Below are 23,234 nucleotides of genomic sequence, written 5' to 3'. Positions count from 1 at the left end.
CTGCCATCTGAATGGCCCTGCTGTCACTTGCCCCTAGCTCATCAGTTATTGTCTTCACCACTCTCAGATACTCAAAGGGGTCATCCCCTGACTTGTATTTGGGAGCATCTAGCTTGAGGTAATCTGTCATTTTCACTTTGCTCCCATCGACTGAGCTAGGTCTAGGAGGTTGAGTAACTGGGGCTGCTGGTTCTGTAGGTGGTGGAGGTGGAGGTGCAGCATTCCCCGAGGTGGGGTTTGCCGGGTTTGGATAGAAGGGTGAGGGTGGATAAGCTGGGTACTGTGTGTAAGGTGGATAGAAAGGTGGATAAGGCATGTAGGTAGGGTAGGGGTTAAAGCTGGAGTAATCCGATGTACCTCCCATCGGATATCCTGAACCCTGTGGGAAGGGTGGATAATGGGGTGGAAAACCATACCCCGAGGCCTGAACGCCTCCCTGAGACTCCCCTGTCCCTTCTTCCTCCATGCTCACATCCAGGTTCCCATCCCTCCTCTGATCCTCTTCCATAACCTCCCTCACATCTGAAGAACTTCCTCCTCTATCTGTCCCCCTTCTGCTAACATCAAAGGACCTTCGAGGGTCTCTTGACACTCTTTCTCTGTTGGCTCTACAAGACATTGCCCTAGGCAATGTAGGAGGACGGGCGCTCGTGCCCTCATCCTCAGGTGGCACTCCAGTCAATCGTGCAGATCGACGAGTTCCTCTCATCCTATATTCTGAAAAACAGTACACATCATACAAACATTAGCATCATATGGTTCATGTGGGCACACATGAACCCTCATCACGTACATCACCTAGCATAGCATATCATTAATGCACATGTATATAATCATGGCATTTCACATCATCATACAAGACAGGACTCAACATCCTATCCTAGTGGACATGACCTTTTCTATTGTGCTTGACCTTCTATAACATCTATGAGCCCGACACTCTAGGTCCGATCCTATGAACCTAGGGCTTTGATACCATTCTGTAACGACCCGAAAATCGGACCGCTACCGGCGCTAGGATCCGGGTCGACTTAAGGCCGCCGGGACCCATAGCAAGCCAAACATACATTCTGTAAACCTGTATAATCCCATACATGATCAACAATATGCATAAAAATTTAAACTTTTCTTTTAACATCCAACTCAACCTGAACATACATGTACATAGTCCTGATCATAGTCATGATCCCTCTGTGGGATCTCATCAATGCCCCAACGGGCGATACTACATGAGATGAGTTGGCTTAAACATAAACATTATAAAACATTTCTATAGATCATGTATCAAAAGGGATTACAATACTCATAGGGTCAAGCACATCTATAACCTCAAAAAATATATATATCTCAATACACAACATACTGTAATCTCTTACATTACATCATAATACATTTGTCATGTCCACAATCTAACTATTACATCAACATACTTCAATAAACTCTGGCTAACATTCTGGTCTACCCGGTACCTGCACATCTGGGGTTAGGGGAGAGGGGTGAGCTACAAAGCCCAGTGAGCAGAATAGTAGAAAACAATATATTAAAATTTCATGCTTTCATGGAATGCAACACAACACAACAAATCACATCACGGATGGTATTGTCACCTATAGTCCTCTACATAGGTCCAACTGTGCCGGGACGTAGAATGGGTCAACCGGTCTTTCCCTTATCATAACATATCATATGGACCAACTGTGCCAGGGACGTAGAATGGGTACAACCTGGACTTCCATACCATATCATGCCATAACATCATCATATCATATGAGGACTAAAGGGTCATCCAATAACCAATCCACATCAACATCAAAATCATAAATGCAATGCAACATATTCGTGAATACTAATGCATCAACCTATTATATCTCATGGCATTCATGATGCATGGATCATGCTCAAAATTCATATTTCATCTAATTTAAAAACTTAAGGTTTATTCCACTCACCTCTGGCTAGCTCTGACAAACTCTGTAGCAGCTGGCTCACTGCTGGGGTCCTCGGTTCCTCGGGTCCGAACCTACACAGGTGGACTCCAATGAGGGACCAAACATACATAAACATGACTCTAATATACTCCCCAAAAGCCCCCTAAAACATCATAAACAATCACATAAAAACATGAAAGAAATGGCTGAACAGGGCACTTTCGGCGGCAGGTTCGGCGGCCGAAAGTCCCTCCAGAGCCGAAAGTCAGGCAGGTTCGGCGGCACCTTCGGCGGCCGAAACTCCCAGACAGAGGCGAAACTCATGCATGTTCGGCGGCACCTTCGGCGGCCGAAAGTCCCAGACAGAGACGAAAGTCTCTTTTCGGGGGCAACTTCGGCAGCCGAAAGGCCTGCCTCACCAGCCATGTTCGGCGGCCGAAAGTGCCTTCGGCTGCCGAACCTGGTTTCTGCCAAAGGGCAGAAACTTGGCTCCTTTGTGCATTTTTGCCTCCAAACTCACCAATCATGCATAAACTTGTTCTAAAACATGCATACATATTCCTATGGGCCTCAACAAGCATATACCCCAACTACAACATTTCAAATACACCCAAACAACACACATTGTTCAAAACATCAAGATTAACCCATAACTCCACATATAACCTAACATGCATTTCTACCCATAGATCTTGCATAAAACTTAATGAAAACACATAAGGAGCTTAAGATCGGCTCTTACCTCTTGAAGATCGAGAGGGAGACGACCTAAACTTGGAGATCCACGGAAATGAGCTCCTGAGTTCCCAAAGCTCCAAAACTTGGTTTAAAAGCTCAAAACTTACAATGTGAGTTTAAAACTCAAGAAAAATGGAAGAGATTTGGAAGAAGAACACAAGAGTTGCAAAGGGAAGGTCGGAAGCTTGCTGTGGCCGAAAATGGGAGAAAGCTCGCCCATTTCGGCTAAGTGACCCTTTTATAAGTGGCTGGCCAGGCCACGTTCGGGGGCCGAATGTGCCTCCGCATCCATGCAATGTTCGGCGGCCGAACTTGACTTTCGGCGGCCGAACCTGGACTGCCCTCACTCATGCTTTCGGGGGCCTAACGTGCCTCCAAAACGCATGCACGTTCGGCGGCCGAACTTGACTTTCGGCGGCCGAACCTGGGTTTTCCTCCAAAGACTTTTCATGCAAAAACTCATTTAATTTCATACTTAAAATCATTAAAACATGAAAACATTTTTATAAAACATGATTCTACCCTTCTAGAGGTCTCCGACATCCGAGATTCCACCGGACGGTAGGAATTCCGATACCGGAGTCTAGCCGGGTATTACACATATATTATACGAGTATTAAAAATATTTTATAGATAATTTATTATCATAAAAAAATAAATTATAGAGAAAAATTAGAAATTCATTTAATATACATAATTTTTAATTATACAGTAAAAATTTTAAAGATTTTAAATATTAATTAAATACAAAACCATGAATCAATAAATTTAATTATATTAAAAAAATTAAAAATTTCAGTATTTATTATTATATATTATTAATATTTAATTTTGTTCAAAAAATTATATTTTTAAAAAAAATAAATTTTATTAAAATTCAATCGTAGCCGATAATGGTGGCAGCAACGGTGGTAAAAGTAGAGGAATAAAATCACTTGACTCAAAAATCTCAATATTTGAATAATTCTCACTTAATTTTTATCTATTCAATAGAATTAAATTTGACCGCAAAAGTTATACAATCACACATTTTATGATATATATAAAAAAAATAATAAAAAATTTTTTAAAATATGAGGCAATTAAAAATAAAATAAATAGAATTATAATGGATTCCTATTATATAGGAGAGACATATAAAAATTATTTTTTTATAAAAAAATAAAAATATTAAAATTATCACAATTATTAATATAATAAATTATAATAATTTATATTTAATAACTTTATTATTTAAAATTTGTAACACATAATTTAGAGTATTACATACACTATTTTACTTTTTATTATATTTTAATTATTTATATCTATTTATTTTTTTATAATTTATTTGATTTAAATAAAATTTTAATTTAATAATATTTTATTTTATTAATTTTATTAATTTTTTAATTATTTATACTTTATCACAATTAATTATTTTTATAATAATTTTAATCGATTATATATATTTATTTTATATAATTATTTATATTAAAGGAAGAAAAATATATAACATTTGTTAATTAGATTACATTAGATATAATTTTAAAAAACTGTCAAATTAATAAATTAACGCTATTATGAGATAATAAAATTTGTTTATATATATATATTCTGACAGTGATTTATTTTATTATTTAAACATCTTTTTATGCAGTAATTACTTAATTTTTATAAATACATTTTTTAATATTATATTTATTATTAAAATAAAAAATACAATAATTTTTTTAATAATAAAACTTTTACCACAATATTAATAATATATTATGTTAAGAAATAATAGAAAATTAAAATATTAGTAACAATCAATATAATAAGTTGTACTTATTATATCAAAAGTAAGAAAATTAAAAAGTCTTACATTAATAATAATGATAAAAATAATAAATTGGATTTAAGATAAAAATAATAAATTGGATTTAACATATATATTAATTATTATTGTATGTAGATAGAAAATTAAAAATGTATAAAAAAATTATAAATTTAAATCATATGATATAATTATATAGGTTAATTGTGCACTTAGCAATTTTTCATATATTTGCTATGTAAGAGTATCAATTAATTAATAATATTGATAATATTTTTTTTACAATTTATTTATTACTAAAAATAAAAATAAAATATATATATATATGAATAGTGTTTCAATATTAGGGCAGAAATTTTTTAATAGGCATTTTAAATTACAAATGTGTTTTAATATATTTTTTTAAAATTTAAAATTTAACTAATTAATTTTTCAAATTTTCCACTTCTAATTTTTTTTTTTAAATTCTAATTTATACTAAAAATTACAAATTAAATCATAAAAATTTTAACCACTAATCAATTTTACTCCACTGTTTAAACAAATGTTATCTCAATATGGGAGATGCATCATTGTTTTAAAGTTCTTCAAGCAAAGTTATACTCTATCATGTTCTCTTCCTTCTTAGTAAATTTGAAAGAGATAAAATCAGAGAAGGTGGCTACGCCCTTAATGTCATGGATCACATTACAGCAGAGGATTGGCAAGGAGCATTATTCAGACTTATGATGAGAGCAAAACAATCCCCTTCCACAATAGTATTCTTCCATCCTCTTATCAAAGCCAACTTGTCTGCTTCACGACATGGGTGAGATTCAAGAATAGTTGGATTAGAGATGTGTTGAATGATTTGACATAACCTGTCCACCAACTTTCCTGTTCCATCTCGAACTACAATTGCATCTGCAATTGCTCCTTTTTTAACAGAAAGGTCAACAGCTGTGTCGAAATTTGTTTTAAAAAACTCCTATGGAGGGATTCCCATGTAGTACATTGCACCATCCTAGCATTTGGAGGCTTCACTTTCGCTATAGTATTGTCCTTAAATTCTTCACAAGAGAAATCGACAGCTGCAACAACATCGTGTGCCTCTTGAATCACGACTTTAAACAAAGAGGCATTCCTGCATTTCCATATGCTCCACAAAGTGAAAACCAACTGCTGCTTCAATGTTAGAGGTTCTCTACTTGAGAAAGAGATTGCCCCAAATACTCCCAATAGTCCTTCAGAGGTAGTAACCATCTACCTTGCTAGATAGCGATATTTCTATGGTGCCATATACACCAAAGCATGGAACTAAATTTTTCCACACAAACACCATTTACAGCATTCCGCACATACAATTGCAAAGTTAAAAATGAAGCAGGATCTACCCCTGATGATGTGACATCCAGGAAATAGAATTTTACAAAGGTTCTGTGAACTTAGAAAAACCTTAGTTGAGAGGAGAGTGTTTCTCTCCTTTTTTCCGTTTCTTTTGTCTGCTAGTAACTTATAACGAATTTTTTGCCATTGGGCTACCTATCTCTGCCCTACTGATACGGACGTACGAGAGTATCAGGTCTTTGCTCCATGCGTAACGGTCATTTAGTTCTCCTCTGACATGCCTGCGGATGGACCCACCTGGGGAGGGGCTGGCCATCTTTCTCCTTCTGGATCGGGCTAGAAGATGAGATTAAGGTTGAGTCCAGAGGAGATCTGGACATTGGGCCGAAAAGGCCGGGCCGACTTGACTGAGAAATCTAGGTGGAGTCTGGTCTTAAGGCTGTTGGACCTAATTTATGCAAAAGACTTAAAGGCCTCCAAGTAATGGGCTGTCGTCATGGGTCTGGCCGCAAACCGGGATGGAGAAATCTAGCGGTTATCAACCCCAATCCTAGGAGATTCCAGCAATAAATAGCAACAAGATAATATATGAAAATATTTTATTTTTTTATATAATATCCTAATTTTGAAAGTTTCTATTAATCATAGTTAATTCACCTAAATTAATCAAAAATTGAAATTAATAATAATTTTTATTAAAAGAAAAAACTGATTTTCTTGTCCGTAATTAATATAAATGTAAGCTAGAGTTAAGAGAATGCTAAATGGTCAGAATTGTTTAAAAATTTGCTGCAACTTAAATATTAATTTTTTAAATACTATAACTAAATATTAATATTAAAATAATTGAATTTAGCTATATAATTGGGACTCTATTTACGTAAGTATAAGAAATTATAGCTGGTTAATAAGGAAAATAGGGATTACTATATATATATATAAATTGAAGGTGAACGAAAAAATCCTTTTGATATAACGCTAAAATTTTAAATTGAACTAAAATTAACAAAAAAAAAAAAAGAATTCGCTAAAATTAACAAAAACGCTAAAAAATTGGATTTTTTAAACATTTAAACCTATTCTAAATCCTAAATTAAGCTAGTACAACAGCAAAGAAGGGATCGATTAGATTCTCAATTAGCTTTACCAGCTTACAACAAGGACCAAGGAGTTGTAGAAATTGAAGATTTAGAGATCCACACCCAAAAAAAGCATAAGCACTCAAAAAAGATACAGGAAGCAACACAGAACTATGAGAGGTAGTCTAAAACCACCACATCACTGGCAAAGGAGAAATGATGAAGTTCTATGGAATCATATTCATGCCTTTCGAATTTTTTGAATCCTACAATCCAACCATCAGCCTCTCCTATATTTTAGATAACAAAAAAAAAAAAAAAAATTATGGGTGCCCTGAAACAGCAGCACAAGCCTTGGACAGTCATATTAGTAAAGCAACGTCAAGGAATAAGATGGATGAAACTCCTTGGTGTCTTGCTCGCACCCACGAATGGCCATCAAATTATCAGTTCTACATTAGTGAAACCAACAAATTTGCTTTCCTTCTCATAGATCAACAGCATGCACCCAAAGGTACCTACATGTACTGAACCGGAAAAGAAAAACACTAGAATAAACTTGAAAAGGCAATAAAAGTGTGAAGTTTAGATCAGCAGTGCCTAAACAAAGTCACTTATCTACATCCATCCTGGGAGGAATCCATAACTCCATGTAGAAGAAAGAGGTCATCTTCCATCTATAAGATGCAGGGAACAACCATGCATGTCGAGCGGCAACGGATAAAATTAAGCCCTAGAAAACAAGACTGGACTGGAGGGTAAATTCTCTCAAAAAATATCCTCAAAAGATTTTCAAATTCAAACTGTGTTTTTTTTTTCTAATAATTTATCACATCATTTATAGCATAATCCCATGCAACTAGAAAATGATGAAAATAAGTTATTCTTTCAAAATAATTGATAATCTGATATCCAGAGAAATAGGGTTTTACAGAAATTTTTGGAATAATGAAAAAACTTAGAGCCTAGGGGAGGATCATTCTCTTTTTATCTCTTTTTCTCCTATGCCAGTGACGTGCCATGGTCCGACTACCATTGGACCACCTGTCTCTACCATATTGATACGATTGTACGAGAATATCCGGTACCTGTCTCATGCGTAACGGCCTCTGATTCCCTTCGTGCGTGTGTGGATGGGTCTACAAAGTTGAAGGTGGGGCCTTCTTCCCGATTCCGAGCTGGGCCGGGAGATAGGAATAAGACTGAGCCCAAGGAGGATCATCCTGAGGAGCCGTGAGGGCTGGGCCGGCCTGAGAGACAGTGGAGACTGGGTCGGCCTAGTTGAGAAATCCATATGGATCCTGTATCAAGGTTCGAACGGGCTGGACCTGTTTGTATTGGGGTCGTGTGGGCCTCCGAGCGATGGGCCGTAATTGAGGGCTTGGCCCCTGATCGGGGTGGAGAAATCCAGCGGTCATCAATTGCCCCTTTACCTTCTTGTCAGTTATTGCCCGACTGATGAGGGGGTAAACTTCGAGTGTAATAATGACTGCGCCGCCCCAGGACAAAACTGTTCAGAGCCACTCTTTGTCTCATCACTGCTTTGCTTTTTGAATTTTCTCTGTCTTCTCGGAACGCTTGCCTTCTCCTGTTCTCTACTCTTCTTCGATTTCCTCTGCTCCTCTGCTCTACCTGCTTTTCAGGTATGCCTCTTCTATCTCCATGGAAATTTCTAAGCTTCCTGAAGTTTTTAACACCAAGTCCAGTATCACTCCCTCTACCATAACTAACTTCTTTTCTCGGAGGTATTTGGATACTCCCCTTTACCGTATCTGAGCTCCTCTCCGGAACGAGAGGATTGTTCTCCCAGATCCTCCTCCTCCCGGTTTGGTAGATCCCCAGAAGGATCGTAGCATAGTCTTTTTTGTTAAACAACGGGACTTCGGTCTAACTTTTCCGTTTACCTCCTTCTTTACTGAGGTTTTCCAATATTTCAGGATAACTCCCCGAATGCTATCCCCAAATTCTATTTTGGTCATGTGTTGCTTTGAATCCATTTGCTTGAGCTGGGGATTTACGCCCACGGTTCATCTATTCATGACCTTTTTTCGTCTAGTCAAAGCAAGTAACAATTTTTATTACTTTTCCCCCCGTGGGGGTTTATCCATCCTCACGGGTTATAAGGATTCCATAAAGGGCTGGGTAGAGGGTTTTGTAGTCGCGGAGCTAAAAAAAGACTCCGGTTCGTCGTGGGGGGTGGAGCTCGACTAGGAGGATGTCTCTCTGGGTTGCAACGACCTGCCCCAGCTGAGCCTTACCGAACAGGTTGGGTACCTTAGATTGACTTCTATTGACAAGAAGTACGACGTCGAGAAGTGTATGTTTGCCTGTAATCTTAGGGATATCCAGGATGCGGGTATTGTACCTTGTCCAGCCGCTTTGCCTTGTCTTTGTGATTTTTATTGGGATTATGCTAACCTGTTTTGATTTTATATTTTTTGCAGCCTCTGACTCCAAGATGGACCAAATCAAGCCTCCCAAGAACCTCATATTGTCCCGAGAGAGTATGGACGCAGCTTTGGACATCCTGCTGGTGGGGCGATCCGTGGGAGAGGCTACTCAAAAAGTGGCAGAAACTATTTCCTCCAGGTCGGCTATTCGACCTCCACCTCCTCCTCCGGTCTCTTCTCAGGCTTCTAAGCCCAGCTCTCGACGTAGCAGGTCATCCCGGCCTTCCAGCCAAGGGAGGTCGAGCTCTGCTCATTGGTCTATACAAGCCCCCCAGCCTCAAGGTACTTCTAACGAGGGGACGGAAGAGGGTCCCATGATTATCTCTGAAGTGGCTGAGGGTGTTGGATCGGCGAGGTCGGACCTTGTCCTTCCTACTGTGGGCGCTTCTGGGGTCTCCGCTGCTGTTGAAGAGGAGGTCCCCGGGGGGAGGCTAGAGGTCCCCATTATGGAAGAGGGAGCTCCAGGGAAAAGAGCGGAGGTTATTCTCGTGGACGAGGATGTCTCGAAGGCCCCCACCAATGATGCTCTTGCCCCTGAAGAGGTGGGATCTGACCTTGCCAAGGATGGAGGTGTCACAGAGAAGGTAGGGGACAAACGTCCTGCCTCCCTTGAAATGCCTGCCCCAGCTCCAGCTCGGAAGAAGTCCAGGGCTTCCAAGGGATCAGCTCCAGCTCTCCCTCCTATTGGAGAGAAGAAAGAAGGTTCTAAAGAATCAACTCCGGTTCTCCCTCCTCCTGAAAAGAAGAAAGATGTCCCTGTGATACCACTGCTGTCTGCTCCTGACAACGACATTCTGAACGCAGAGGATATCACTCATCAGTCTCCGGCGAGCGTGGTTGCTGAGATTGTCAAGGAGCGGATGTTTGGTGGCGTCATGGAGGCTTTGGATCCACGCTTGCTTGCTCTCACTGGTCTCTTAGCTAGCTCTACTAGGGAGCAAGCAGCGTTCCGTTCTCGACCTCGTGGGGAGCTCGGAGACACAATCAGGGAGATGCTTCTGATGGTAAGCTAAGCTACCTCCTTTGTTTTCATTCTGTTTTTCTTTGTTTCTTTGTTTTAACAGTTTTTCCTTTGTATTAGGTGACGGGCCTCTTTATGGAGGTGGATGCTCGTGACCACTCTCTCCGGGAATCTGTGGACCGCCGGATTGAGGAGGCGCGTCTAGAGGAGAATTTATCCGCAACTAGTGATGCCAGGGGCAACCTCGCAGTAGCTCGAGTTCATACCCAGTCCCTCCAGGCAGAGCTGCATTCTGCCTTGGAGGCCCTCAAAAGAGCTGACGGGAAGGCGGCTGAGGCACAAGAGCACGCCAAGTCCCTGGAAGCAGAGTTGTTTCATACCCACAGGGTTCTCAAGGAGTCTGATGAGAGGGCGGCTGCAGCTGAGGTCCGATGTGAAGAAGTTTTGAAGCAGCTGTCCTCTATGGTGGAGACTCTTCGTGAGAAGGACGAGGCTATGAGTCAGAAGGATGAGGTCCAGTGTCAATATGAGGCCCTGAAGGCTGATTTTGAAGGAGCTCAAGCTCACCTTGATAAGGTGAAGGTTCAAAAGGAAGGAGCCCTAGCTCGGGTGGAGGTTCTCGAGCAGGAGCTGAGCAGGAGTTCTGAGCGTATCAGAGACCTGGCTTTATCGGCAGAGGAGTCTAAACTTCATAATCAAGAGCTTAGTCAAGAAGTCGGGACTTTGGAGCATAAATGCTCAGCCTTGCTCGAGGAGGCCAAACATGTTGAGGACATGATCTAGCTGGAGTGCGAGAGGCATTTGATGGAGTATAAGGAATCAGCTGAGTTAAAGGAGAAGATTGAACAAGCATGCGAAGCTCATCTTCAAACTTACAAGGATTCTCTCGAGCTGAAAGCAAATATAGCTGAGGCCTGCCAGTCACGACTTGCGGAGTATAAAGCCTCGGATGAGATGAAGGTCGCTATTTGGCACAAAGGCTTTCGCATGTACGTGTCTGGTTTCAATAGGGGTTTGAGAGATTCCAGACTTGCTCTTTCTACCCCTCTATCAAAGCTCCGAGCTGCTGAGGTGGACTCCGATGGTGAGGACGTGTTATATGGTGAGGATGATCTGCCCTTACCCAAAGGAACCTCTCGCACTGTAGCTGGGTCCTCTGAGGCAGAACCCAAGCAAGGGGATGAAGACGCTGGGCCTCGAGGGCAGGAGATCATACCTTTTGTTGGTACGAGGGGCTCTGGGCAAGAAGATGACAGTCCTCCCGTAGATAGTAATGTAAATAGTGTGAATGATAATGATGTAAACGTGGATTATAATATGCCTAAACATGTAAGTCCTTTAAGGATAATTTTGCCTTCATCTGAGTAGGTGATTTAGAATAAGCTGTAACATATATTTTTTTCTTTTAATGAAATTTTACTTTCACTTATTTGGACTGCTTCTTGTTTTTCCTTCATACTTGAACTTATCTCTGTTTATCAAGAATGAATCACTTAAACTATGTATTTCGGAATTTTCCTAAGGAATCCGCTGTGAACTTTTGACCTATAGATTTATTTGTTTCACTAAGGCATTTTTGTCCGTAAGCTCTTTCCGAGCTGAGCTAGCTGCACTCGTGAGCTCTGTTTTTAACAGTGATCAAGGCTTTCAATTTACAAGTTTTTATCCTTGTTACTTTATTAATGTGAGCTCGGGCGCATAGCCTTTGCTGAGTAATAATAAGTCAAATCATGTACCTGTCGCGATGATGAGCAGGGCTCATCTTTCTGCCTTTAGTTCTGTCTTGATAGGAACTGGAGCTGAGGTTTTATCTGCTTCGTGCCATTAGATTTTCCTTGGATTGCCCCTTTACTTCCTCATTATTTATTACATGAATAGTGAGGGAGTAAATCCCTGTACTTCATTTGTACTTGCACGGCTTCTTTTTAGGCGATTTTACTTTGCTTTCTGGTTGTGAGCTCGGATGTTTGGTCCTCCTCGAGGTGATCCCTTGTCAGGCGGTGCAACTTAATCTACGTGCTCCACTGGGATGGGGAGTTCGGCCTTTGTCGTTTTTGTAACGACCCGAAAATCGGACCGCTACCGGCGCTAGGATCCAGGTCGGCTTAAGGCCGCCGAGACCCGTAGCAAGCCTGACATACAACCTGTAAACCTGCTTAATCCCATACATGATCAAGAATATGCATAAAAATTAAAACTTTTCTTTCATACATTCTCTCATACACCAAACTCAACCTGTGCATGCACTGAACATAGTCATAATCATAAGCATTAACCCCTCTATGGGATCTCATCAATGCCCCAATGGGCAATATAACATACGTTGAGTTGGTTTACATGAACATCACAAAACATCTAAGATCATGAATAAAAAGGGATACCTTACACATTGGGTCAAGCACAATCTCTAATCCTCAATATCAATACATACATTACTATTCATAACTTTACATCATTTTACAATTTATCATGTCCACACTATCTATTACATAGACAAGACTTCAATACTCTTGCTGACCTCCTGGTCTACCCTGTACCTGCACACCTAGGGGATTAGGGAGAGGGGTGAGCTACTAGAGCCCAGTGAGCAGAATAATAAAACATTTAAATCATATGCTATAATGGAATGCAACACGTCACAGACAAATCACATCACGGATGGTATTGTCACCAAAAGTCCTCTACATTCCAAAGTGTCGGGATGTAGAATGGGTCAACCGGTCTTTCTCTTAACATAACATAGCATTCCAATGTGCCAGGGACGTAGAATGGGTACAACCTGGACTTTCTCTTACATCGTGCCAGGGACGTAGAATGGGTACAACCTGGACTTCCGTACTATACCGTATCATATCACATCGCATCATATCGAGGACTAAGGATCATCCAATAACCATCCACATCATCATCAAAATTATGCAATGCAACATATTCGTGAATTCTAATGCAACAACCTAAGTCATCACATGGCATTCATGATGCATGAACATGCTGAAAACTTTATAATTTATTTGCTTTAAATCGTAAAGTTTTATTCTACTCACCTCAACTAGCTCTGACAAAGACTGATGCAGCTGACTCACTGCTGGGGTCCTCGGTTCCTCGGGTCCGAACCTACACAGGTGGACTCAAATGAGGGACCAAACAACTAGAACATAACTCTAAAAACATCCCCCAAAAACCCCCTAAAACACCTCAAAACATTCATGCAAAACATGCAAAGGAAGGCTGAATAGGGCACTTTCGGCGGTAGGTTCAGCGGCCGAAAATCCCTCCAGAGTCGAAAGTCAGGCAGGTTCGGCGGCACCTTCGGCGGCCGAAACTCCCAGATAGAGGCGAAACTCATGCATGTTCGGCGGCACTTTCGGCGGCCGAAACTCCCAAACAAAGATGAAAGTCCTCTTTCGGGGGCAGGCTTCGGCAGCCGAAAGGCTTGCCTCCCAGGCAGGTTCGGCGGCCGAAAGTCCTTCGGCTGCCGAACCTGGTTTCTGCAAAAGGGCAGAAACTTAGTTCCTCATGCATTTTTGCCTCCCAAAACCATTCAACATGCATTTCTCCTAATCTACAACATACATACTCAAACATACAAGTTCCTAGGGGCTTCAAACTACCTTAAACCCCATCTACAACACATCAAACATCCACATTGTCCAAAAACATAACATAAACCCATAACCCTAACCATGAGCTAAACATGCATTTTACCCCATAGATCTACTTAAAACTTACTTAAAACATGCCATAAGCTCAAGATCGGCCCTTACCTCTTGAAGATCGAGAGGAGAACGACCCTAGCTCGGAAAATGGGAGAGAGAGAGTTCCTTGAACCTCCAAGCTCCAAAACTTGCTCAAAATCTTAAAATCTTCAACACAAAGGTAAAACTAATGAAAAACGAGAAGGATTTGAAGGAAAGAATTCAAAACCGGCGAGGGATGGCAGAGAGCTCACCTTGGCCGAAAATCGGGAGAAAAGTTCGCCCGTTTTCGGCTAAGGGACCCCTTTATAGGTGGTTGGCCAGGCCACGTTCGGGAGCCGAAAGTGCCTCCGCATGCATGCCATGTTCGGCGGCTGAACATAAGGTTCGGCGGCCGAACCTGGATTTCCTCACTTATGCTTTCGGGGGCCTAATAGCGCTCCCGAAGGCATGCATGTTCGGCGGCCGAACTTGAGGTTCGGCGGCCGAACCTGAGTTTTCCTCCAAGGCTATTTTCAAGCAAAAACACATTTCCTTTTTACTTAAAACCATGAAATACATCAAAACATTTTGTGAAAACATGTTTCTACCCTACTAGAGGCTTCCGACATCCAGGATTCCACCGGACGGTAGGAATTCCAATACCGGAGTCTAGCCGGGTATTACATTCTCCCCCCCTTAAGAACATTCATCCCCGAATGTTCCTCAACTAGCACAGGCATAGCAATCAATATAACATACATACATAGCACATAAACACATAGAGATCTAACCTTAAAAGAGATGAGGGTACTGCTGGAGCATAGACTCCCGTGTCTCCCAAGTGCATTCTTCCATATTGTGGTGGTTCCACAGGACTTTCACCATCGGGATTTCCTTGTTCCTTAGCTTTTTGATCTGGGTGTCTATGATCCGTACTGGTTGTTCAACATAGGTGAGATCCTCTTGGATCTCTACATCAGGTTCACTGAGAACCTTGCCCGGATCCGACACAAACTTCCTCAACATTGAAACATGGAAAACCGGATGGATTCTTTCCATTGAAGCAAGTAAATCCAGCTTGTACGACACATTCCCAATCTTTTGCAAGATTTCAAAGGGTCCGATGTATCGTGGGGCTAGTTTACCTTTCTTCCCAAAGCGAACCACTCCTTTCATAGGAGACACCTTGAGCAATACCAGATCCCCCTCCTGAAACTCTACTTGTCTTCTGCGGATATCTGCATAACTCTTCTGTCTGCTTGCAGCAGTCTTGATCCTTTCTCTGATTATGAGTACCACCCTGCTGGTGATCTCTACTAGCTCAGGCCCTGCCAAGGCCTTCTCTCCAACTTCCTCCCAGCAAACAGGTGACCTGCACTTTTTTCCATATAAAGCTTCATATGGAGCCATCCCGATGCTAGCATGATGGCTGTTATTGTAGGCAAACTCCACCAAGGGTAGATGCTGCCTCCAAGAACCGCCAAAATCCAACACACACATTCTAAGCATATCCTCTATCGTCTGGATGGTCCTCTTTGATTGTCCGTTCGTCTGTGGATGGAATGCAGTGCTAAAATCCAACCTGGTACCCATGGCATTCTGCAGACTCCGCCAAAATCTGGAGGTGAACTGGGGCCCTCTATCGGATACTATTGAAACAGGAACCCCATGCAGCCTGACGATCTCATCAACATACACCTGCGCTAACTTGTCCACAGAATAGCCACTCCTGACAGGGATGAAGTGAGCAGATTTGGTGAGTCTGTCCACAATCACCCATATGGAGTCCAATCTGTTGGACGTCGCCGGTAACCCCACCACAAAGTCCATAGCTATATCCTCCCATTTCCACTCTGGAATAGGTAGCGGGTTAAGCATTCCAGCAGGCTTCTGATGTTCCAGCTTCACCCTCTGACACACTTCGCAGGCTGACACAAACTGTGCCACTTCTCTCTTCATAGCTGGCCACCAATAAACCTTCCTCAGATCTTGATACATCTTGGTGGCTCCGGGGTGAACGCTGTATCTTGCATTATGAGCCTCTCTCATAATGTCTCCCTTTAGCCCTATGTCATCTGGTACACACAATCTGCTCCCATAGCGGAGGATCCCCTTGCTGTCGAATCTGAACTCACTATCCTTGCCTGACTGAACAGTCCTGGCAATCTTCACTAACTCTGGGTCCTCATGCTGTTTTTGAGCCACCTGCTCCAGAAACATGGCTGCCACTCTCATCTGGGCTACCAAAGCACCTGTACCAGATAACTCCAACTGTAGACCTTCATTCATGAGCTCGAAGAACTCCCTCACTATTGGCCTCCTCTCAGCCGATATGTGGGATAAACTGCCTAGTGACTTCCGGCTTAGGGCGTCTGCCACAACATTCGCCTTACCCGGATGGTACTGAATCTTGCAATCATACTCACTCAGCAGCTCTACCCACCTTCTCTGTCTCAGATTCAGATCCCTCTGACTCAAGATATACTGCAGGCTCTTATGATCCGTGAAGATCTCACATTTAACCCCATAGAGGTAGTGCCTCCACATCTTGAGTGCAAAGATTACTGCTGCCATCTCCAGGTCATGTGTGGGGTAATTCAACTCATGCTTCTTCAGCTGTCTAGAAGCATAAGCAATCACCCTTTCATTCTGCATTAGCACACAATCCAGTCCCACACGAGACGCATCACAATACACTGAGAAGTCTTCATTACTAGATGGCAGGGCTAACACTGGTGCTGAAGTCAACCTCTTCTTGAGCTCCTTAAAGCTCTCTTCACACTGGTCGGTCCACACAAACCTCTGATTCTTCCTGGTCAATCTGGTCAGAGGAGCTGCAATCTTTGAGAAGTCCTGGACAAACCTCCTGTAGTAACCTGCCAAACCCAAGAAACTTCTAATCTCTGTCACTGAAGTGGGTCTAGGCCAGTTAGCCACAGCTTCTACCTTATTGGGGTCCACCTCTATCCCATTTTCTGACACTACATGCCCCAAGAACGAAATGCTCCTCAGCCAGAACTCACACTTAGAGAACTTAGCATATAAGCCATGTTCCCTCAAGGTCTGCAGAACCAACCTCAGATGATGGGCATGCTCCTCTGCGTTCCTGGAATACACCAAGATATCATCTATGAAGACAATAACAAAGTGATCCAGGTATTGACTAAACACTCTGTTCATGAGATCCATGAATGCTGCAGGGGCGTTGGTTAACCCGAACGGCATCACAAGAAACTCATAATGCCCATATCTGGTTCTGAAAGCTGTCTTTGACACATCTTCCTCCCTTATCCTTAGCTGATGGTACCCCGATCTCAGATCTATTTTGGAGAAACAACCTGCTCTTGCTAGCTGGTCGAATAGATCGTCGATCCTTGGCAGAGGGTACCTATTCTTGGTAGTGACTTTGTTCAACTGCCTGTAGTCGATACAAAGTCTAAGGGATCCATCCTTCTTTTTCACAAACAAGACTGGAGCACCCCAAGGTGAGGTACTCGGTCGGATGAAGCCCTTCTCTACCAGCTCTTGTAACTGCTCTTTCAACTCCTTCAACTCGACTGGAGCCATCCTGTAGGGAGGAATAGAGATCGGTCTAGTTCCAGGCATCAACTCTATCTCGAACTCTATCTCCCTAGCAGGTGGTAAACCTGGAAGCTCGTCTGGAAAAACATCCTGGAACTCTCTGACAACTGGCACTGAGGCTGGCTCCCTGACCTGACTATCTAGCTCTCTCACATGAGCCAAATACCCCTGACATCCCTTCCTAAGCAACCTACGAGCCTGAAGAGCTGATATCAGACCTCTAGGTGTACCCCTCTTGTCTCCTCTGAAGACGACCTCTGACCCGTTCTGATCTCTGAACCTGACTACCTTGTCTCTGCAGTCCAAGGTAGCACCATGGGTAGATAACCAATCCATCCCTAGAATGACGTCAAAGTCTGTCAAATCTAGAACCACAAGGTCGGCGGAGAGGCATCTTCCCTCAACAAAAACTGGACTGTATTGACAGACTGACTCTGCCACTGTCGGGTCACACTTTGGTCCACTGACCCATAGGGGACACTCTAACCCAGAGACGATCAGACCCAACCTCTCAACGGCTCTCGGAGCAATAAAAGAATGAGATGCACCCGGGTCCATTAATGCATACACATCAGAACACCCAATGATGAGATTACCTGACACCACGGTGTTGGATGTGTTAGCCTCCTGCTGAGTCATGGTGAAGATCCTGGCTGGAGCTGATGGACCTTCACCTCGGGAACCAGAAGAAGAGGCTGCCCCTCTCTCTCTATCTCTGCCACTGCCCTGAGTTGTGGCTGGAGCTGCTGGCTGTGCCACACTACCAGAAGCTGTCTGCTGGGGCTGGCCCATAAAAGGTACTCTAGGACACTCCCGAGCCATGTGTCCCTCCTGTCCACATCTGAAACATGCATTAGTCTCAGCCCGACACACTCCCTTGTATGGCCTCCCACACCTTAAGCATTCTATACCATCTGAGCCCGAGCTCGAGCCACCGCCTAATCCCAGACCGGATTTCAACTTACTCCAAAACTTATTCTTCTTCGGCTTCCTGGTGGTGTTATTCCACCTCTTGCTACCTGAGCTCTGAGAAGAGGGACCGAGCCCTCCTCTGCCTGGGGTCTTAACCCCTGAAGACTGGGTCACTGACTGCTTCACTGACCCCTGAACTATAACACTAGCCTCCATCCTTCAGGCCATATCCATTATAGTGTGGAAACTTTCTCTCTCAACTGACTGAATCAAAGAGGAGTACCTAGAATGCAACTTCATAACATATCTCTTGGCTTTCTTCAAATCTGTATCTAGAGCTTGCCCTGAAAAAGGCAATAGCTCCAAGAATTTATCCGTGTACTCCTCTATACTCATGTGCTCTGCCTGCCTTAGCTGCTCAAACTCAATCATCTTTAGTTCTCTAGAACTGTCTAGAAAAGCCCATCCAGCGAACTCATTTGCAAATTCCTCCCATGTCATGCCGTCTAATCTTGGGTCCACATAACACTTAAACCATTCCCGTGCCTTTTTGCACTTTAAAGTGAACCCTGCCATCTGAATGGCCCTGCTGTCACTTGCCCCTAGCTCATCAGTTATCGTCTTCACCATTCTCAGGTACTCAAAGGGATCATCCCCTGACTTGTATTTGGGAGCATCCAGCTTAAGGTAATCTGTCATCTTCACTTTGCTCCCACCGGCTGAGCTAGGTCTAGGAGGTTGAGTAACTGGGGCTTCTGGTTCTGTAGGTGGTGGAGGTGGGGGTGCAGCATTCCCCGAGGTGGGGTTTGCCGGGTTAGGATAAAAGGGTGAGGGTGGATAAGCTGGGTACTGTGTGTAAGGTGGATAGAAAGGTGGATAAGGCATGTAGGTAGGGTAGGGGTTAAAGCTGGAGTAATCCGATGTGCCCCCCATCGGATACCCTGAACTCTGTGGGAAGGGTGGATAATGGGGTGGAAAACCAAACCCCGAGGCCTGAGCGCCTCCCTGTGACTCCCCTGTCCCTTCTTCCGCCATGCTGACATCCAGATTTCCATCCCTCCTCTGGTCTTCTTCCATAACCTCCCTCACATCTAAAGAACTTCCTCCTCTATCAGTCCCCCTTCTGCTAGCATCAAAAGACCTTCTAGGGTCCCTTGACACTCTTTCTCTGTTGGATCTACATGACATTGCCCTAGGCAATGCAGGAGGACGGGCGCTCGTGCCCTCATCCTCAGGTGGTACTCCAGTCAATCTTGCAGATCGATGGGTTCCCCTCATCCTGTTTTCTGAAAAACAGTACACATCACAAAAACATTAGCATCATATGGTTCATGTGGAAACACATGAACCCGCATCACATATATATCATTCATATCATAGCACAATGCACATGTATATAATCATGGCATTTCACATCATCATACAAGACAGGACTCAACATCCTATCCTAGTGGACATGATCTTCCTATTGTGCTTGACCTTCTAGAACATCAATGAGCCCGACACTCTAGGTCCGATCCTATGAACCTAGGGCTCTGATACCATTTTGTAACGACCCAAAAATCGGACCGCTACCGGCGCTAGGATCCAGGTCGGCTTAAGGCCGCCGAGACCCGTAGCAAGCCTGACATACAACCTGTAAATCTGCTTAATCCCATACATGATCAAGAATATGCATAAAAATTAAAACTTTTCTTTCATACATTCTCTCATACACCAAACTCAACCTGTGCATGCATTGAACATAGTCATAATCATAAGCATTAACCCCTCTATGGGATCTCATCAATGCCCCAATGGGCAATATAACATACGTTGAGTTGGTTTACATGAACATCACAAAACATCTAAGATCATGTATAAAAAGGGATACCTTACACATTGGGTCAAGCACAATCTCTAATCCTCAATATCAATACATACATTACTATTCATAACTTTACATCATTTTACAATTTATCATGTCCACACTATCTATTACATAGACAAGACTTCAATACTCTTGCTGACCTCCTGGTCTACCCTGTACCTGCACACCTGGGGGATTAGGGAGAGGGGTGAGCTACTAGAGCCTAGTGAGCAGAATAATAAAACATTTAAATCATATGCTATAATGGAATGCAACACGTCACAGACAAATCACATCACGGATGGTATTGTCACTAAAAGTCCTCTACATTCCAAAGTGCCGGGACGTAGAATGGGTCAACCGGTCTTTCTTTTAACATAACATAGCATTCCAATGTGCTAGGGACGTAGAATGGGTACAACCTGGACTTTCTCTTACATCGTGCCAGGGACGTAGAATGGGTACAACTTGGACTTCCGTACTATACCGTATCATATCACATCGCATCATATCGAGGACTAAGGATCATCCAATAACCATCCACATCATCATCAAAATTATGCAATGCAACATATTCGTGAATTCTAATGCAACAACCTAAGTCATCACATGGCATTCATGATGCATGAACATGCTGAAAACTTTATAATTTATTTGCTTTAAATCGTAAAGTTTTATTCTACTCACCTCAACTAGCTCTGACAAAGACTGATGCAGCTGACTCACTGCTGGGGTCCTCGGGTCCGAACCTACACAGGTGGACTCAAATGAGGGACCAAACAACTAGAACATAACTCTAAAAACATCCCCCAAAAACCCCCTAAAACACCTCAAAACATTCATGCAAAACATGCAACGGAAGGCTGAACAGGGCACTTTCGGCGGCAGGTTCGGTGGCCGAAAGTCCCTCCAGAGTCGAAAGTCAGGCAGGTTCGGCGGCACCTTCGGCAGCCGAAACTCCCAGACAGAGGCGAAACTCATGCATGTTCGGGGGCACTTTCGGCTGCCGAAACTCCTAGACAGAGACGAAAGTCCTCTTTCGGGGGCAGGCTTTGGCAGCCGAAAGGCTTGCCTCCCAGGCAGGTTCGGCGGCCGAAAGTCCTTCGGCTGCCAAACCTGGTTTCTGCAAAAGGGCAGAAACTTGGTTCCTCATGCATTTTTGCCTCCCAAAACCATTCAACATGCATTTCTCCTAATCTACAACATACATACTCAAACATATAAGTTCCTAGGGGCTTCAAACTACCTTAAACCCCATCTACAACACATCAAACATCCACATTGTCTAAAAACATAACATAAACCCATAACCCTAACCATGAGCTAAACATGCATTCTACCCCATAGATCTACTTAAAACTTACTTAAAACATGCCATAAGCTCAAGATCGGCCCTTACCTCTTGAAGATCGAGAGGAGAACGACCCTAGCTCAGAAAATGGGAGAGAGAGAGTTCCTTGAACCTCCAAGCTCCAAAACTTGCTCAAAATCTCAAAATCTTCAACACAAAGGTAAAACTAATGAAAAACGAGAAGGATTTGAAGGAAAGAATTCAAAACCGACGAGGGATGGCGGAGAACTCACCTTAGCCGAAAATGGGGAGAAAAGTTCGCCCGTTTTCGGCTAAGGGACCCCTTTATAGGTGGCTGGTCAGGCCACGTTCGGGAGCCGAAAGTGCCTCCGCATGCATGCCATGTTCGGCGGCCGAACATAAGGTTCGGTGGCCGAACCTGGATTTCCCTCACTTATGCTTTCGGGGGCCTAATAGCGCTCCCGAAGGCATGCATGTTCGGCGGCCGAACCTGAGTTTTCCTCCAAGGCTATTTTCAAGCAAAAACTCATTTCCTTTTTACTTAAAACCATGAAATACATCAAAATATTTTGTGAAAACATGTTTCTACCCTACTAGAGGCTTTCGACATCTGGGATTCCACCGGACGGTAGGAATTCTGATACCGGAGTCTAGCCGGGTATTACAGTTTTCCTTCTTCTTGGGTTATTCTTGCTAAACGTTTGTTCATGGCAAATTGACTCGAGCTGTGAGCATAGTCCTTTGCCCTCGTTTATCCTCCTATATGTTCCTGCATTTATGGGCCTTTTCAGAGAGGGAGCTCGGTTCTCTGTTATTTCCTCTATACTTAGCTTCATTCTACCTGAGTGTTGCATGCTGCGAGTCTATCCGAGCTGGGAGCTCGGTTCTTTGCTCTTTTGCTTAGGCTTTTATGCCTACAGTCTATGACGCAAAAAGCAAAATTCCGAGCTCGAGAGTTCGAAATTTCGCTTTTTCGCTTTGGTGCCCCGAGCTCGTTTGTGAGGTCGGATTTAATTTGGGAGCTTAGTTTCTTGCCCCTTGCTTAGGCTTTTATGCCTTTAATTCGGTCTTCCTATTGGATTTGCCAGTACCGAGCTCATTTTTTGGGGTCGGCATGGTGCTTTGGCACTCTTGGCTATTGTGCCCTAAGCTCCTTCGGTAGGTCGAAATCTGATTTTTCATTCGTAGCCTAGGACTCATCTTGTGCGTGAGATCGGAGCTGTATTTTTATGAGTTGTCCCTGCACATGATATTGGGAATTTTTACTCCGGGAGGCCCTTAAGACCTTCGCCGACCGTTTTTGTTTTGTTTTCCCGAGAGTTCTAAGGGATCCCGGTCTTCGTGCTCCGGGAGGTCTTTTAAGATCCTCACCGGCCGTTTTTATTTTGTTTTTCTGGGAGTTCTAGGGGATCCCGGTCTTCGTGCTCCGGGAGGTCTTTTAAGATCCTCACCGGCCATTTTTATTTTGTTTTCCCGGGAGTTCTAGGGGATCCCGGTCTTCTTTGTTTTCCCGGGAGTTCTAGGGGATCCTGATCTTCGTGCTCCGGGAAGTCTTTTAAGATCCTCACTGGCCGTTTTTATTTTGTTTTCCCGGGAGTTCTAGGGGATCCCGGTCTTCTTTG

At 43.1% G+C, this 23,234-nt stretch overlaps 1 protein-coding gene across 1 annotated transcript; it reads left to right on the top strand.

The window, feature by feature from the left end:
* The first annotated feature begins 7,262 nt into the window (after positions 1-7,262).
* LOC122721798 lies at positions 7,263-11,063 on the top strand. Its single transcript, XM_043950722.1, has 3 exons — positions 7,263-7,383; positions 9,314-10,323; positions 10,401-11,063. Exons 1-3 carry the CDS (start codon positions 7,263-7,265, stop codon positions 11,061-11,063), a joined length of 1,794 nt encoding a protein of 597 aa, XP_043806657.1.
* Positions 11,064-23,234: the final 12,171 nt, after the last annotated feature.

Source organism: Manihot esculenta, chromosome 14 (assembly GCF_001659605.2).
Source record: "Manihot esculenta cultivar AM560-2 chromosome 14, M.esculenta_v8, whole genome shotgun sequence".
Taxonomy (NCBI): Eukaryota; Viridiplantae; Streptophyta; class Magnoliopsida; order Malpighiales; family Euphorbiaceae; genus Manihot; species Manihot esculenta.
The sequence above is the reverse complement of the archived record's forward strand: the minus strand, read 5'-3'. Positions and strand labels throughout refer to the sequence as shown.

Coding starts and splice junctions, on each gene's coding strand:
- LOC122721798 (XM_043950722.1), top strand. CDS start 7,263: ATGGATGAAACTCCTTGGTGTCTTGCTCGCACCCACGAATGGCCATCA. Junction 7,384..9,313: donor TCAACAGCATGCACCCAAAG/GTACCTACATGT, acceptor TATTTTTTGCAG/CCTCTGACTCCAAGATGGAC. Junction 10,324..10,400: donor TCAGGGAGATGCTTCTGATG/GTAAGCTAAGCT, acceptor CCTTTGTATTAG/GTGACGGGCCTCTTTATGGA.